At 34.7% G+C, this 18,205-nt stretch overlaps 2 protein-coding genes across 8 annotated transcripts; one reads left to right on the top strand and one right to left on the bottom strand.

Annotated features, from left to right (window-relative positions):
* The first annotated feature begins 3,773 nt into the window (after window positions 1–3,773).
* LOC112511303 (GPN-loop GTPase QQT2) lies at window positions 3,774–8,413 on the top strand. 7 transcript variants are annotated; one of them, XM_025116876.1, is made up of 8 exons: window positions 3,774–3,908; window positions 3,996–4,019; window positions 4,842–4,964; window positions 5,077–5,200; window positions 5,704–5,930; window positions 6,050–6,340; window positions 6,555–6,760; window positions 7,972–8,413. In XM_025116876.1, exons 3-8 carry the CDS (start codon window positions 4,875–4,877, stop codon window positions 8,252–8,254), a joined length of 1,221 nt encoding a protein of 406 aa, XP_024972644.1. In that variant the 5' UTR covers window positions 3,774–3,908; window positions 3,996–4,019; window positions 4,842–4,874; the 3' UTR covers window positions 8,255–8,413. The 7 variants fall into 7 exon arrangements, with proteins under 7 accessions (XP_024972644.1, XP_024972645.1, XP_024972649.1 ...); XM_025116880.1 differs by having other exon boundaries at window positions 3,813–3,908; window positions 5,039–5,200; XM_025116878.1 differs by having other exon boundaries at window positions 3,877–3,908; window positions 4,004–4,019.
* A 1,133-nt stretch (window positions 8,414–9,546) lies between these two features.
* On the bottom strand, window positions 9,547–16,987 carry LOC112511274 (heparanase-like protein 1). Its single transcript, XM_025116833.1, has 10 exons — window positions 16,686–16,987; window positions 14,607–14,853; window positions 14,483–14,519; window positions 14,208–14,391; window positions 12,892–13,040; window positions 12,552–12,785; window positions 12,081–12,270; window positions 11,638–11,763; window positions 11,437–11,539; window positions 9,547–10,109 (listed from the first exon to the last, which is right to left on the bottom strand). Exons 2-10 carry the CDS (start codon window positions 14,814–14,816, stop codon window positions 9,726–9,728), a joined length of 1,617 nt encoding a protein of 538 aa, XP_024972601.1. The 5' UTR covers window positions 14,817–14,853; window positions 16,686–16,987; the 3' UTR covers window positions 9,547–9,725.
* Between the last annotated feature and the right edge of the window lie 1,218 nt (window positions 16,988–18,205).

Below are 18,205 nucleotides of genomic sequence, written 5' to 3'. Positions count from 1 at the left end.
AGAGGACTAAGGTTTCAAAGAACTTTGGGGGGAAAAACTCTACTGGTTTCCTTCTTTTTCCTTTTTCTTTTTGACCGATCATTGTTAGCTAGGGGGGTTAGAGCATGCCACACTACTTTTCCTGACAACACACAAAGGGGTAAGGACCTCCATGCATGAGGTGACAAGCTAAGGGTATGGTCCAAAGTGCCATAGGTAGTACCCCCCCTTTTCACCAATTTATTTATTTTCTTAAGAAAACCACACTAGCATATACATATTAATAATATATATATACATATATATATATAAGTATATATATATACATAAAATATTCAAGAATAAGAGAAAATAATAGAATACCTCGTAGCGGAACGAAAGAGAATTTCAGGGTGTTACAGTAAGTGCTTACCAGGTAAGTGTTTGGTAAACGGCCCATAAGTTTGAAAATATTGCGGTTTTGCCTACGGACTATAATTAGTAAAATTTTGAGCTTCAACAATTGAATTAATAAAAAAAGTTTGTTTATTAGAGTTTTGTCAATTAAGTAATTTAATTTCTATTTTACTTAATGTATTAATTTAAATTATATTTAGTTAATATATTAACTTAATTTAGAAATCTAGATTATTTTAATAATTACTCTTAAGGAGAGGGTGTTTATAAATAAATCATTTAATTATTTAGATGGTTTTAATAATGAAATTTAATTGTCGTATTTGAGTTAAATAATTATTGGGACGCTTTAATTTGAAGAGATGAATTTATAAAGTTATAAGAAGAGTAATTTGATGTTTTGGAGCGTCATTGAGTTATAGACTTGGGGTTTGATTAAAGTTGGGGTTGACCGAGTTGATTAAGGGTTGACTTTTAACTCGTTTGACTCATGTGGATTTTAATGATGGGGCCAAATTGAGTTATTTGAGGTATATTATGATGCTTGGATATGGAAGTTTGACTTTAGGTCGGGTCAAATTGACCATAGCTGGCTGTTGGAGAAATTAAGTTATTAATTAGGCATGGTGGTATGAAATGTGTAGGTTTTGGATGAGAGCTATTACTAGGTGATCTACAAACAATCAGGTGAGTCTTTATGAAACTTACAATGAGATACATACATATGTACATAGTTATTTATATCATGTTATGGTTGTGTGGTGGTGAATGTTATGCATGATATTGATTTAAATACATGACATCAGTTATATGTTTGCATGTGTATGAAGCTTTTTAGAGCACACATATTAATTTTTCCCCGGATTTTAAACATATTTAGCATGTTTAAGGGCTTGTTTGTTTTAAAAAAAAGCTCTTAATACCTCTTAAGTCTGAATCGGTCAGATGTTTTTATTTTCAGACCATTTGATTTTTTTTTGAAAATAAGAGCTGAAAAACTCTTATTGTCCTCTGAATTTTTAAGTGGTAGTCTAAACTCTTAATGGGCTCTTATTCACACACCATATCGATCTCTCGTTCTCTCGCTTGATTTCCAGCTACCAAATCATACCGATCTATCCCACATCATACGATCTAGACACCATATCGATCTCTCGCTCGGTCTCAAGCTACTGATCTATCCAAAACGATCTCTACAAATAGATCTCTCCTATATATGAGTTATTTTTTGAGTATGATCAAACCAATGAGCAAAGGATGATAGAGGACACAATTAATGCAATATGAATATTGGTTCTAGTCGTTATGAGACTTTGTTCGTGTTTATATTGATTCAAAATTCAGACTTCAGACGTAAAAACAAACAGTCTGACTGATTCAGATTTCAGACTTCAGCACCACCTCTTATAAATCAGAAGTGAAATCAGAATTCAGACTTCAGCACCTCTTAAAAAACAAACACCACCTAAGTTTTAGGTTGGCTTAAATTGTACAAGTGGTACATATGAGTATTGAATGTCAGTTTAGGTTGTCACATTTAAGGAAGCACGACCTGTGTATATGGTACACACTGGGGAATGCCTATGACATGGCAGCACGACCTCGTAACAGATAAAGTGGCTATAGGTGAGTCGTACGTACAAGAGAAATAAATATTGAATATTTTTTTTTATTTAATCTTATATTATTAAATGTAATAAATATGTATGAATTATTTTTAGAACTTACATTTTCTACCCTTATGGTTATTTATTTAATGTATTTTTAATTTTGTTTTTCATTTTACACAATTACTGTATTAACACACATAATCTTAACTACGAAGGTATAAAATATAAGTACTAAAAATAATTCGTAGGGTTTATAATACTTAATAATATAAGATTAAATTCAAAAATATTCAACATTGGACTTTTTTGAACGTATTGACGAGTGGATTATAATGGTGTAATTTGTAAAAAAAACATATTTTAGTTAATATACGATTATATGTGTTGATATAATAAATATGTAAAATAAAAAATAAAAAATAAGATATACGAAGTAAATTAAATAACTAATTATAAGAATGTAAGATAATTTTTTTTTTACTTAATTGAAACTTTACGCATAAACAAGTTTATGTATAAACTTTGGCTAGATTAAACTTTAAGCAAGAAAAAAGTCATTAAACTTATGTGGTGTTAAACCAGAGTTTTATAAAAAATGTTTGTATTAGCTTATGGTGGTACCAAAACGTAATAAGTTGATAACTCGGATTTTCGTGTTTGACAAATTTTGCTTATACATGTAAAATGACAAAAAAGTACATACATATGATACCAAGTTAATTCTAATTTGGATTCCCTTTGCAAACTTTTAAAATGGAGGAACAGTTACATGAAACATATGCATCCATCTCTGACCTGAAAGAAACCCTAAATCTGCCATGGCCATACAATGAACAATTCAGGTTGAGGATTACCAGCTATGTTGCTACTGCAGCATAGGAGCAAGAGCAAGGAGATGATGAACTTCCGAATTTGGAGGAGAATAAAGAAAACGATGAACTGGGAGAGGAAGATCTTGACGAGGACGAAGAAGAAGAAAACGAGGAAGTAGGAGGAAGAGGAAGGTCTCGATATCTGTTTGATCGAAATGGTCCATACGTGAGATAGAAGGCGTGTGAATTTGATCAGAAGTTTATTAGGTTTAGGAAAAGAAAAGGGTAAAAAGGTAAATTGGTTTCAACACCGAATAAGTTTGAATCTGATAAATTTAAAATAACTTATCAGAAACTTTTTATTACCAGTTTGGTACCGGTATAAGCATTCTTTTCCTCATCCAAATACTAAAAACTATTTATTACTGGTAACATATCAAAATAAGTTATGGTGTGTTTGGGATTGCTTATTTAAAACAACTTATGCTTTTTTTGTAAAAGTGCTTATTAACTTATGTGGTATTAAATCGGAGTTTTGTAAAAAGTGTTTAGATTAGCTTATAGCGGTACCAAAAAGCAATAAGCTGATAAGTTGTTTTTTTGTGTTTGACAAATTTTGTTTATATATGTAAAATGACAAAAAAAAAACAGTCTTTCATATAATAATATTTTTTGATTGTTAACTTATTTGATTTTTAAACATGTAAAAATTTATTTTTCATCATTTATAATAATATTTTTGACAAAAATTTATATCAATAAGATTAATAATTAACAAACATTAATAAAATAAGGTTAAAATGACAAATTGGTAATAAGCAGTTTTTTATAAGTAAAAAAAGATTAACTTATCAAAAACTACTTATTATCGTTTTGGTACCGGTATAAACGGTTTAAATAAAGAATCTCAAACAACCCCTAAAATTTAGGGGTAAAAAGTGAAAATTAATTTTGTAAAATCGATTGCTGAGGAAAAGGGTTTCTCTCTCATCTCTCGCTCCGTCACAGCCGCTCTCCACAGCGATCTCTCACAGCTCTCGATTTCTCGCAGCAATCGATCTCCAAATCGCTCGATCTCTCACAGCTCTCAATCTCCAGATCTTCTCTCAAGGTATCGATCTCTCACCTCCGAAATTTTCTACTGTTTCTTTTCTTTCATCTCTCATCTCTCACAGCTCTCCATCTCACACCTCTCAAGATCTCCAGATCTCAACCTCTCAAGGTATCAATCTTCCTTTTCCAAGACATATCTTTATTTTACTTGAGATTTAATTACTGGCTTTGGTTTTGAATATCTATTTTTCCTACTAATTTGCATATAATTGATAATTTGAACTGGGTTCTTGTTAACTTCGATTATCGTTCATCTTTGATGTGTTTAGTTTTATTCTTTTGGTTAAAGTGATACCTATTAAAATTGATGTCAAACTTGGTACTTTGAACTGTAAAATTGATCAGGTTATTAGCTGCAAATTTTACACCGAGTTATAAATTTTTTGCATCATAGACTTTAGAACTTGAATCAATTCTACATTCCCAGACTTTAAAGTTCCTTTGGCTCATATCCCATTAATTGGAAAAAAGAAACTATACTGACTTTGTAACCATGAATCTCTTCCACTCGAACGGATAAAGTCAGATTATCCCTTAATTCTTTATGGAAATTAAAATGTTCACCGTATCTTGGTTTAATGAAGGAAAGTGCTGTGCTATAACTTTTCTTTATTGTTTGTCTGTGCTACAACCTTTCTTTGTTGTTTGTCTAATGAAAGAAATTGTATTAATTTTCTGATTTGCATTCTTAAGATCATGCAAGAACTATAGTTCAATTTGCATTCTTTAAAGAATGCAAATCAGAAAATTAGTACAATTTCTTTCGATAGACAAACATCAAAGAAAGGTTGTAGCACAGACAAATAATAAAGAAAGGTTGTAGCACAGCACTTCCCTTCATGTTTTTTTGGTTTAATGAAGAAGCAAAAAGGGGAGAGTTCAGGCAATCGATGGGAAATTTAGTCTGATGATTATTTCATTCCCTTTACAGATTCCTTTGTAGTATTTGGAAGAATCATTTAAGATGGAAATTGATTCAGAGTCGAACGTAAAAGTATCAGAGGAAGCTGCATCATCTATGCAAGTAGAATCTGCAAGTTCACCTGGAATCAAAGTAAAAGCATCAACCCACCTTTAGTTTTAATTATTTTTCAATGTGTTTATTTAACTTTCTCTAACTATTTATAGGTGATTTATTGGTTTTTAAATATGTTGCTACTTGCTAGTCAACTGGTGAAGTGAAAGATGATATTGCGAAGTCCATGGAGAAGCTGCAGATAGACCAGTCTTCCTCTGGGACAACTAATTTCAAGAGGAAACCAGTTATTATCATTGTTGTAGGAATGGCAGGTATCATGTTACTTGAGCCTTTTACCACAGGATTTTTAATTTTTGTTGCAACCTTTTCCTGTGCAATCAACATTTCTAGTATGTGAAACTGACCTTTTGCTGATTGAGAAAAAAATTCAAGAATATTTTGTAGATTTCTACATGGAGAAGTTCTTTTGATACTTGTGGAATTTATGAACTTATGATTAAGGGTGCAACCACAAATGTCCTATCCCACCAAGAATAACTTCAAAGTTTGATTGGTTATATAGTGTAATAGATTAGAGGTTTTTAAGTATAAGTCATATGTCTAAAATACCCCTAAAAATGATGATATACAGCAATGTCGTGGGACAAAATAATTTCTATCTATATATTTTAGTGATTACTAATGGGTAAAATTTGAAATTTCCTGGTTGGAACTTTGGTAGAAAATTTGTTGCATTTATTGTCCCGGAAGAATTTTTCACACCTTTATTCCCCTTGGTTATAAATTACTGAGGAGTCTGTCTTGTATTACTCAGGAAGTGGCAAAACAACATTCCTTCATCGAACTGTTTGTCATACGCAAGCTTCCAACACAAGGGGTTATGTAATGAATCTTGATCCTGCTGTTATGACTCTCCCTTTTGGTGCCAATATTGACATAAGAGACACTGTTCGTTACAAGGAAGTCATGAAACAGTTCAATCTTGGACCCAATGGAGGGATATTGACTTCTCTAAACTTGTTTGCCACAAAATTTGACGAGGTAATGATGATTTTTAATGTGCTCATGACATGAATGCCTCATAGGTTGCAAAATTTTGGTTCATTTTAATGCATTTATATGGATTCTTCAAATACAATCTAACATTTTTCTGATGTTAGGTGATAGAAGTAATTGAGAGGCGAGCAGATGAACTTGATTATGTTCTTGTGGACACCCCTGGCCAGATTGAGATCTTCACTTGGTCTGCTTCTGGAGCAATTATCACTGAAGCTTTTGCTTCAACTTTTCCAACTGTGATTGCGTATGTTGTTGATACACCTCGTGCAGAGAGTCCAAATACTTTTATGAGCAACATGCTTTATGCTTGTAGCATTCTTTACAAGACCCGTTTGCCATTGGTTCTGGTATTCAATAAGACGGATGTAGCCCAACATCAATTTGCTTTGGAGGTGAAATACTCTACTAAAACCATTCTCATTTTAATGTGTGTTTTTGCTTTTTAGGTAGCGATACTGATACAGCTGAAAGAAACGATCATATATTAGCCAAATGTCATTTGATGCATTCGTATGGAAGACATGGAAATCAAAATCGATCCTTGCTAATGAATTTGAGTATAACTCAAGATTTTAAACGTAATTTTCTTTTCTGTTATTTCACTAGTGGATGGAAGACTTCGAGGTGTTTCATGCTGCGCTAGATTCAGACAACTCTTACCCATCAACTCTTACTCGAAGTCTTTCTCTTGCTTTGGAGGAATTTTATAAGAATTTGAGGGCTGTTGGCGTTTCAGCAGTATCTGGTGCTGGGATGGATGCTTTCTTTAAAGCTATTGAAGCAAGCGCGGATGAGTACATGGAAACTTACAAGTATTGCCCGACTCTCCATATTGTCTCTCACACACACAAACGATTGATTTTCTCTGGATTTTATACGTATATTTGCATTGCAATCGTTGATCATCCACATGCACATATCTGCCTTTTCTTATTTGTGGCAATATGAAGTTGTATTTTTAAATGGGTAGTCCTGCACCATGAGTCTCACATTCTTATAGGTCTCAAAACATACATGCTGACATTGTGATGAACGTATCCTGTTTCTGAGACAGACTCCGTTCTATAGGTCATAAATGCATCTTTGCTTATTTTTCCACACAATCTGAATGGGACCCATATGATGTAAATGCTAAATGGAAAAATGTATAGGACCTGAACACCCAAAGAAAGACAAAATATTTCGACAAAAGGCACTTATCCGTGTGTAAATGCATGTGTTAAGTGTATTCTGGGTGCTTGTCTAGAGCAAAATTCTTCTTCCAAATGTGTCATTTGGATGATATGCTTACTAGTTATTTTTGCAGCACTGGCTTCTGGCTTTCAAACACTTAATACATTATATGTTAGACTCAAATCTGGAAAAAGTTGGGATGATATGATTATTTGTGCTAGTCTTCTTGTCCTTGTCTTTTTCTTTCCGCTCACACTTTTGCACAAGCTAAACAGCTGCTTCACTTTTTGAGGTAGAGGACATGACCGCACACATCCCACCCGTCCCATACTCTGCTTTCGAGTGGGATATAATGGGTTTTCTTAGTTTTATATTTTGCAGCACTGGCTTTGGCTTTCAAACACTCCAAAAAATTGCATGTACACTTAAATCTGGAAAAAGCATGTGATTCCTTCAGATTATAACTTAACCTATAAACGAGTTATAATAACCACCACTAATTTGATTTGTACCATAATTTATTGCATGTGTTCTTTAGAGAGATTCTAAAAGAAAAATGAAAAACAGGAAGCAAAACCGCAGTTTACTTATCCAGTTTTAGTAGTTTAAGTCTGTAAATTTGTGATTCCTCAATATCTTATTGCTATTTAATGATAAAAAAACAACATCCGTCATAGGAGATGTCATGCAGATTGCAAAAGATTCGGTAAATTAAAGGAAAAAAAAACCCTGAAAAATAGATGTTTGATTACAAATGGTGAAGTTTGAATGAATGGTCATGTTTGTTTCATAATAGAATATGAATTTGATGGAGGATTTTAAAATATATTGTGGTTTTGTAATTGTGTAGAGCTGATCTCGATAAGAGACGAGCAGAGAAGGAACGATTAGAGGAAGAACGCAGGAAAGAAAACATGGAAAAACTGAGGAAGGATATGGAGAAATCCGGGGGTGGAACCGTCGTACTCAGTACTGGCTTAAAAGACAATAACGATAAAGATAATACGAGCAGGATGGAGGAGGAAGATGAGGAAGAAGATGAGGATGAAGATGAAGTTGAAATGTATAGCGATGATGATGATGATGATGAAGATGATGATGAAGATGAAGAGATTGCAAGTTTTAAATTCTAAATGTAAATGCTTAGCAAAAACTGTAATGAATTCATGATGGGTTGGATGTTTATTGTATGGAATTGGTGGTGGTGGTGGTGGTGGTGAAATGCGCCAAGTTTTGTAATCATATGACGGACGCATTTGATTCAATTAGAGAAAAAGAGACGGTTTGGATCTGCTACTGTTACTAATTCATGTTCTGTATAATATCACTTAACTGTTTGCAAGTTGGATTTTTAAAAGGATATCTGGATAAAAAGTTAGACTATTGGTAACTCCACTTAGGGGTGTTCAAAACCCCGATCAACCTAACGTGAAATAATTCAATCCGATGTCTAATTGAGTTGTAAAATTTTAAAATCGTAGGTATTGGGTTACTATTATTTAAATTTAACTCGATGAACCCGATATCCTTCTATTTGATGGATTTAATATGATTGTTGAAATTTTATTAATATATACATTAGACAATTACATTATCACGTTGGGTTGAGATTTTCAACTCATTTAAATAAATGGGTCAACCCGTCTAACCCATTTAAATAAATGGGTTGGGTTAGGTTGATTTTTTTGATCTGTTTTCAACTCGTTTTCAACCCACTTAAAATATTATATAAATTTATTTTATTCTTAATATTATATCTATTATATTTATTTTTTATTTTTTATTTTGTTTCTTCTTAAATAAATTGGCTTAAGTTTCAATATCACAACTCACGAGTTAAACGACGCTTCGCTTTTCAATCCTTAATACAATATCAGTAATTCAGTATTATGAGTCTCACGTCTTCAATGCTTCATTTTCTTCAGTCGATTTTATCAATTTTCGTCCCTTATTTTGAGTTCTACCTTATCCAATCAAAGATTTCGGTTGGTTTCGGTTTTCGATTTGAGGTTGAGGCGTTGAGGCTTGAGCGATAGCAAAGTCATTCACCATTGCGGAGCTAAAATAAAGGATCTTCCGACTTCTGCTTATATTTTGTTGATAGAATCAAACAGTTCCTAACTTGTAATTTAATTTATACGTAGTACAAAAGGAATCACATCTTGAGGCGCTATGTATAGCAATTATGACAGAGAAGATAGAAGATCAAGAAGTAATACCGAGAGTGAAATTGGGGTTGATGAAAGTGGAAGGCAAGTTACTTAGAATTTAAAAAAAATCAACTTATTTTGAACAATATATTTGTTGTTGGATTGAGATTTTCAACTCATTTAACCCAACCCAACCCGACCCGACCCATTGCAATCCCATAAACTAATCAAATTGGTAAATGGAACTGTCGTATGTCAACATCAAATTTTATTATCAATATCAAGGGACTAATCATGAAATTTTTCATACCTGATGGTGGTCAAGTGTCATTTTTATAACCCGAAGGGGGCACTTCAACCACATTCAAAACAGAAACTATCAACTTCGCAATGCTCTTTCACAATTGCAAAGCTGGGTTATACATATACATGATGTAGTACAAACGGTAATGCATCATTTACAACCGCAAGCATCAAAGCTCGGAAACTGGATGAACTTGATGGTCAAAGGAGCGATGCAAATCGGAGAACTAACATCCACCATTGCAGGTTTCAAATCTGGGATGTCTCCGGTTTCTGTAAGTTGTAATGGAACTCCGTTTAAAAGCATCGTTTTACTTCTGATATTGCCGTCTTGTGGGGTCAGGTGGTACTCCTCTCGGGGTAGTTTTTCATCGGTTGACTTTGACCCGACCCACGAAAACATTGACTTTAGCCGATGAGTGAAAGATCCGTTGTTGGGTTTTGTTGTAGGCAAATTCAGATTCAAGATGTTGTGAACTTTGAGCTGGAACTCTGTTTGGTTGCTTAGATTAATCAGAAGCAATGTTATGCCTGCCTGCAACAAGATAATATATATGATATCAGTAACGAATACTTCATTGTCGACAAGTTTTCACGCTAAAAGTACCTATTTACCTGTGTTCATCATCGTATAGGGCTGGTTATCTATATTACGAAACGTCGAAACATGTACCCATGTATATATAAGGGCATGATCAAATAAGAACCACAAAAAAGTCGATAACTGTGGGAACTACTGATCACGTGATGTTTCCCATAGAGAAAAATTGCATGTGAATGTACAGTGTTAGTTTCACAATGTGAAACAAAAACACATTTTCACATGCATTGTTTAACATTGTGAAACAACACATGAAAATTGGTTCCCATGGTTCTCAACCTTTTTGTGGTTCTCATTTGGCTATGTCCCTGTACTCATTTGACAAAAACGTATTTTCACATGCCACATACTCATTTGATCGGTATCTCTTTAGGTAGTCTTAGAGCACATCCAACTATTCTCCAAAATGGAGAATCAAAACCCAAAATCTCCAAAAAAAATTACATTCATCTCCGGCAGCTTCTCCATTTTGGAGATTACAACATTGATTATATTATTAAAATATTACATACATTTAATAAAATACTATTTCTCTCTCCTAAACATTTAATTTCAAGGTTTCTCATTGGTGGGGATATAATAAAAAATATTTCTCACATGGTAATCATTTATGGGGAGTTCTCCAAATTCGAAGAATTTCATACTCTCTTTCCTACTTTTTTCATTTTGAAGAATCTGTTGGAGCAAAAATTTGCCCAAAATCTCCATTTTGGAGAATCTGGTGGGAGATGCTCCTAGACCATGCACCCTTCTCATATTAGAAAGATTTCCCTTACCATCACCAATTTGCCTTTCCTGAATTAGAAAGATTGCCTTTCAACATCTACTGTCCCAGTTATCAACTCTTAAGCTCCCAAAATAGAAAAGCTGCCCCTTCCACACTTACTGTCCTTGTTTTCTAGCTCTTATCTTATATCGCGTCACCTTTCCTATATTAGAAAGATTTCATACCTTTCTCTGCTATGCAAGCTTCCCATAAATAGAAATTTTCCCATTCCACCATTACAAGTTCATTTTAGTGATATACTGCTGATGCAGCCACTATGTCACAACTACTAGCCCACCACCATCTTTAAAAGGGCATATATAAAACTAGGAAGGGAACATAACATCATCCCTACTGGGGCAGATGACAGGTCTGCATACATCCAGCCCTACTTTCGAGTGAGATATATTGGGTTCGTTTGGTTTATAACATCATCCCTAGCATCTCAAATAGGTAAAACAAACTAAACAAATCAGAAACACAAATGTAACTTACTTTCCCTTTTGAACAATGGGCATAAGAGCGCAAATGTGGCCCGGCATTTATCCTTTCTACAACAAGAACCCCTGTTCCCATAAGCCGATGCCATAGAAGTGCACTGCATAATGTGGTCATTCGATGGAACAAGTTAGTCATCTTTTAACAAAGTTTTAAGAAACGGAAGTGTAAAAAATTTAAAAGGTGGAAGTGAATAACCTGTAATAATCAGGGTTAGGCACAAATGTTGTTTTATTGAGAAGACCATAATTTCCACCAATTAAACTTTGGCGGCAATATACTTCCGTGTGGTACTTAGCTGCCATTGCAAGCTGATCCAAGTACCTATACATATTCCAAGCATAAATGAAATCAGAACAAGAACGATACTTTCCTTGTTCCCTTTAAAAAAAAATTGGTAACTGTGGGTATCTGGGTCAGCTTGTTTGCAGACAACATCCAGAAAAATCCCTAGTGGCCTTTAGAAGACTCGAACTGGTGACCTATAAAAAGGATCCCCAAGGCCTGGCTGTTATTTGCCAGTTGAGCTGGCACTCCAAAAAACTTGCAGTTTGACATGTAGCTCAAGATTGAAATAAATCATTTGAATCGACTACACTAAATTTTACAACAGATGTCTTGAAAATGCAACAGATGATTACCAGAAGCTATTTACAAACGTGTCTGAAACATGAAGACCACCACTGTTGTATGCACCACCAGATTCTCCGATCCAAGAAGATGCCCATGGTCCATTTCTTTGAATGGTTTGCCGGAGATCACCAAACGTGATGGAAGCCCTACTCAAGAAATGGGGATCCAAAATATTTTTCACTAAATTCGGATCAACGCCTGCAAAAAAACTCAGATCGTGATCTTCCAACAAAATTTGGTATTGGAAACTTAGGATCTCTGGGGTGTGTTAATAGCAATTTGTTTTGGTTATTTAACATTTTCATTTTGGAAAATGAAAATGTGATTGGTGGTCCATTACCTAATGTGGGAAAATATAATAATGGGACATACAAAAAGGAGAAAGAAGAACAAAGAAAAATGACACAAAAAATTGGTAAGAAATTTTCTACAGTTTTAAGTTAAATCCAACTAATTAGTATAAATTTAAGAGCACAAACCTGGGCCCAGATTATACATATGGAGTGTCATTACATCAACAATTTCTGAACCCGAAACCTTAAGAAGTTTTGCAAACCACTGTTTGTCGAAGAACCCTCCTGGTGCTACAAGCAACGGTTTTGGCTGGAATTCCTGGTACAAACTGTCAATTACACCCCTGAGTTCAATTACATCATACGCATACTGCTCAGCATGAACCATGGCACCAATGCCCTTGCCACTCAACTCATTACCTACACCAATAAATGCAAGGAGTAATGTGAACGAATGTATCATGTATAAGAAAAATCTTGATGGATTTGAAGCAAATGAACTAATTAATTGCCTACAAAACAATACCAAATTCCCATGAATCTATCTGATACCCCTTGGAAATAGTATACTTCATAAAATCACGGGCATTGCTGGAATTCCAGTTTCCTCCCCAAACTCCCTTCTTAAGCTGGTGTCTTCCATGGAGCGCATTCAAGCCGAAGGTCACAAGTGCTCTACAAAGAACAAGTTCAGTTTCAATTATGTAGAATTTATATATTTGAAGTATTCTTTTGAATATTAGAAGGAATGAGTAAGCATCAATATTCCATTAAGCCTAGGCATTAAGTGTCCCCTTACCCTGATTAGTTACGGTAACTTAATTGGCAGCCTAGGCTTAAGCCTCCACCCGCTTTGATCAGCAACTAATTTGCTGAAGTTCTCTCAACTAAAAGGTAATATTTCAAATCCTTTTCATGCATTACCAATGGAACTAGTCATTTAGAGAAGTAATTGTAAATAATGTACAATTTGATTTTTGGTTCTTCTGTATACATAATCGTAGCTTATATATTTAAATGAACCAATTATTCGTCCGTTTAATCCCCACTTAGATGATTAAGTGTTAGAAGATCGCTCAACCATCTAGCTCCACTTAAAGCTTTCTAGGTCAATTTAAGCATAAATTCTACAAAGTAGAGATCTGTCAAGAGGCCAAGATGGCCATTAGGAATAGTTAGTACATATTGGTAGAGTGGCATATACCAAAAAAGTTAACCTTGTTTAGAGTGCACTAAAGGACAACCTAGAACCTAGGGTTCAACTTTTTATGCCTGCTTTAAGATTTCAATGTTTCAACCACAAGGGTGGTGCTGATTGGTTTGAGCTTGGGCTCCAAAGGTCAAAAGTGTCTGGAGGTCCCAAGTTCAAATCCAAGGAGGAATAAAAATCCCCTTGTGGCCACGAAGGTTCAAATGCGGTGACTCCGGGCTACCCGCAAAGCAGGTGGTCGTCCTGGGATTAGTGGCTCGCATAGCGGGTTGGATGTCCAGATTAATAAAAAAAAGATTTCAACGTTTCATGGTTTATTTTTTTTCTTTTTTTTCTCATTTTAGCCCATTCCAACTAGTTTGGGGTAAACCTTTGAGGCAAGCTCAAATAAAGGCTAGGCCTTGGGGCTCCTCCCCATGGGTCGGCCGTTGAGTTTCCTCAGGGCCACATAAAATTTTCCTAGTTATTATCTTCAGGGCCCAATGGGACTAGTCGAGGCGCATACGGTTACCCAAAAAACTAGCTTGGGTTAAAAGGCTTAGTAGTCTTGAAATGAGGTACAGTTTGATGGATTTAATTAACAGAAAAAACCAGTATTCAATATCATATGAAATCAAAAGCCAAAATCTCACCTTGTCTTGACAAAAAAACGATTCAATTCATCCCACCTATCCATACAAAGACAACCCCTAGAGAATCCAAACAATTCCCCCTTCATTCTTATAAAGGGATGACAAGGACCCGAGAAATCCCCCACATTATACACCACTTGGTCTTGCAAGGAACCTCCTACACGTATTCTGAGACGTTCAAAAGCTGTTTAAGTCATCAATAAAACAGTTAAACAGGTGAGCAAATTAAAACACTTGATAAAAAGTTTTTAAATCTTTAACTCAAGAAAACAAACCTTGGACTGCTTTGGCAAGAATAGGATGAGATAAATCCTGAAACGATGATAAATAAAAGAATTAATTTTCTATACAGTTTAGATGAAAATACTATCAATCTGGAAAAGTCTGCATTGTGCCTACCAGATTTAAAGCCGATGATGACCCCCATGGGCAATGGTTGTAGTTACATTTTTCATCAGGCCACCAATCAATAGTAGCACAAATATAATTTGCATCCGTGTGAGCCAATGGTAAAGTTGCATTAATTACAAGTTCCGACTCTTGAACATATTGTGCAAAAATCGCAGAAATTGATGCCAGAAATAAGAACAATGAGACGCAAAACTCCATTGATGGATCAACTAAAAATCTTGACCTGTAGCTCAGCCTGGTTAGAATTAAGAGAGAAGAAAAAGAGAATGAAGTGCTTGTTTTTCCACTGTGTTCTCGAATTTAAAAGAAATGAAGGAAAAGAAAGGGAGGGAAAAAAGAAAAGGAAAATAATTTTTTTGTTTCTGTTCTCAAAAGGGAAAGGAAGGAAAAGAAAGAAATAAAACTTTCATTTTCTTAAACAGTAGAGGAAGGAAAGGAAAGATGTCATTTTTACTAAATGTACCCTTTAAAAATATATCCTTTAGATTAAAAGATTGGGGAGTTTTGCACTTTTAATATTTTTTTAAATGGTTTTAATTTTTTTTCCTTTCCTTTCCTTACCTTTCGTCCCACATTTGGGAGAAAAGTTTTGGGAGGAAACTTGTCATTATTTTCCTTCCTTTCGTTTCTCTCCTAAAAAATTTCAAGAACACAAGTTCTTTTTCCTTTCCTTTCCTTTCCTTCGTAAATAAGGTTCCATAGAACACAGCATAAGGGATCAAAGCAGTAAATCACATATAGCTCCTTCAGAAAGATGAATAAGGTAGATCAATAGCTTATAGTACCAAAATGCATTCTTGTACAAATACATGATTAAAAGTGCTCTAAAAATCCTCGCACAGGACTGTTTGAGTTGCCATCTTCGCATTATGCGTTCTGAATCCCTTCACTTAATTAAGGCTGCTTAATCTGCCACATACGGCTTACTCTTACCAACCACTCCAATTAACAATTCATTACTGAATTAAGCAGGAACAAATGGACTTCCTTGAGTCCTACAGCTTGTATTCATTAATCATTCGTTACTTCAAGGCAATCTTCCAATGATTTTTGAATACTTTTATTGCAACTAGTCAATAAAAAAAAGTATGTACATCAAAATATTAATTCTCTCATGTTCATATTGTTAAAAATACTTACACTTCACGCATTAGAGTAAACCGTTTATGAGTCTGCTTAAACGCAGTTAAGTGCCAGTATAATAAACCCACACACATAACAATAGCAAGGGCTTGTCCATAGATTACTCATAAGCAGAACTCCCTTTCGTTGTAAGCAATTTTTCTTTCCATTTTTTGAAACATTATATATGGCTTTTGCTTCAACCAAATTATGTTCCTTGTAATAATGCAAAAGAAATACCACACCTCACAAAAATGAAGAATTTTTGACATTAACCTGATATCCAACCCGCTATGCAAGCAACTAATCATAGGGGAACCACCTGCTTTGCAGATAGCCCGGAGTCACCGCATTTAAACCTCCGTGACCACAAGAGGATTTTTATTCCTCCTCGGATTTGAACCGGGACCTCCTTATACTTTTGACCTTTGAAGTCAAGCTCAAACCAATCAGGCACCACCCTTGTAGTTCAGGTGGACATCTTTGCAGAATGAAGGGAGGTTCGACTACAAATACCACTAGTTTTGGTGGCGTTGACCCTTTTTGCAGAACTGTCAAGTAGAATGGTATTTTTCCTTTACATTCTGTAATTTAACCAAAATTGTTCTTGTTTTGTAGACACATTCTTCTTGGCATTTTCACAAGCAGATGGAATGAAAGGTAAAAAGACGATCACTCCAGCAGAAATCACAAGAGTAAAAACCACGCAATCAAAAGCATAATTCTTAACTTAAACAAAACATTCACTAAATTCCATGAATCAGATCCGGAAGCATCGATCAATTGTATATACGTAACAACCATCAAAATGAGATTCTGCTAGACTTATAAGAAGAACAGGATAACCCACATATTTCACCTGCTGCAAATAACTAAATCTACAGATTCTCATGAAAACATCAATCAAATTGAACGAACTGAAAAACCCCAGATGTATGAACTGACCTCAAAAACGATCCGAACTGAAAAACCAGCTATGTGCCTATTTCTCCTCGATTACACTCCTGTGAATGCAGCTTTCCCCGATATCAAAAATGACGATTCGTGTGAATCTGCTCCGGTTAATCGACACCCCTTTGCAACTTTTGAGCTACTTTCTTCAAATTTTGAAGGCTTGGGTGTGATGAGCTGTTTGTCGGTTCATTTCACATGTTTCCATAGGTGGGTGATGAATCTTTAATGTGTGTACTTGAGGTTCTTTAGTGTGGGAATGTATATATGAGCAGAAACGAAGCAACACTTTTACTGGGATTCGACTTCCATGTCCCAAGTGTACTATTTACTAGAATTGTCGCCATTAGTTTTTCTTGAAAAGCTACAGTTGTCGCCATTATTATATTTGCTAAATGATTTCATAAAAGGGTATATATAACCCTACAATCCCATCGAACCCAATCAAGAACAAGACCAACTAGCATTACAATACCCAGCTTCCATTTCTATATTTGGAAATATACAATTTTAGACAACTGTTTGTTCTTTTTAAAAGAAATGACAAAAAGATTCGAGAATACGTAACCGTCTGTTTGTAAAGTATACGAGCATCAATACACCTGATACAGTTCGGATTCGTGTATATTTCGGCCTCGTCTTTCACTTTTATTTCCATATTTGTCATTTTACTAATTAAATCGGACGGAAGACGGAAGCATGATAAGATTTGTTTAAGGTGACGGCAAGGAAAACCGTACAGTGTGAGAAACAATTATTATACTCTTTTTGTCTTAAAGTAAGATGTTGTTTACCAAACACTTACCCGAGTAAGCGCTTACCAAGTCATTTTACTTTACCGGATGAATATGACAAAAACTAAAAATCTTATCCGGTAAGAGCGAAGGCAAGAATCGAGAGTCTTACCCGGTAAGTGAGGACGAGGACTCTTACCATGGTTAACGCTTACCGGGATAAATTGTTGTATATGTTGCGTTTTAGTGAATAAAATCTTATCTGATAAGTAAGGGATAGTGTTGAATTTTACCAGTAAGTACTTACCGGATAAGTGTTTAGGTAACGTTTACATTTTTTTATGTTAGTCTGTTATAATCCTTAGCCCCATCTATTCAAAGTCTATCAAAGGTTTTATTTAATTTTATTAAGCATAAAAAAATATTAAACCATGTAATTATCATAATTACACCTTAACACATAATTGAGTTATTCTGCTAAAATAATGATTTAATAATCAACATAATATTATTTAGGTTCTGATTATCCGATAATCATATCGAAGCATACGTATACTTTATGTACGATCCTATAGGTTTATGTATTCTTTACCAGTATTAATATATGACACGTGTCATATGCAGCGTTTGTGTGATAATGGCAAACGTCATGGCCAAGTCCAGGATTTAGTCTAATTATTTGTCAAAATTACGTGCTTGAAGGTATTGGTGTTCATCTAAATCGTCAAACTGCACAAATCGTTCACACCTCATTACATTGCACCGTCGTAATGCACGGTC

The sequence above is a fragment of the Cynara cardunculus genome, assembly GCF_001531365.2.
Source record: "Cynara cardunculus var. scolymus isolate 2C chromosome LG 4, CcrdV1, whole genome shotgun sequence".
Lineage (NCBI taxonomy): Eukaryota > Viridiplantae > Streptophyta > Magnoliopsida > Asterales > Asteraceae > Cynara > Cynara cardunculus.
This window is presented reverse-complemented; position numbering and strand designations above follow the sequence as displayed.

What these genes read in the sequence shown, in the direction of transcription:
- LOC112511274 (XM_025116833.1), bottom strand. Translation starts at nt 14,816, where the DNA reads ATGGAGTTTTGCGTCTCATTGTTCTTATTTCTGGCATCAATTTCTGCG. An exon ending in TCTTGCCAAAGCAGTCCAAG is followed by an intron (nt 14,392 to 14,482) that starts GTTTGTTTTCTT and finishes TGACTTAAACAG; the next exon opens with CTTTTGAACGTCTCAGAATA. An exon ending in ACGTTTGTAAATAGCTTCTG is followed by an intron (nt 11,764 to 12,080) that starts GTAATCATCTGT and finishes GAATATGTATAG; the next exon opens with GTACTTGGATCAGCTTGCAA.
- LOC112511303 (XM_025116877.1), top strand. Translation starts at nt 4,875, where the DNA reads ATGGAAATTGATTCAGAGTCGAACGTAAAAGTATCAGAGGAAGCTGCA. An exon ending in CATTGTTGTAGGAATGGCAG is followed by an intron (nt 5,201 to 5,703) that starts GTATCATGTTAC and finishes TGTATTACTCAG; the next exon opens with GAAGTGGCAAAACAACATTC. An exon ending in GAGTACATGGAAACTTACAA is followed by an intron (nt 6,761 to 7,971) that starts GTATTGCCCGAC and finishes GTAATTGTGTAG; the next exon opens with AGCTGATCTCGATAAGAGAC.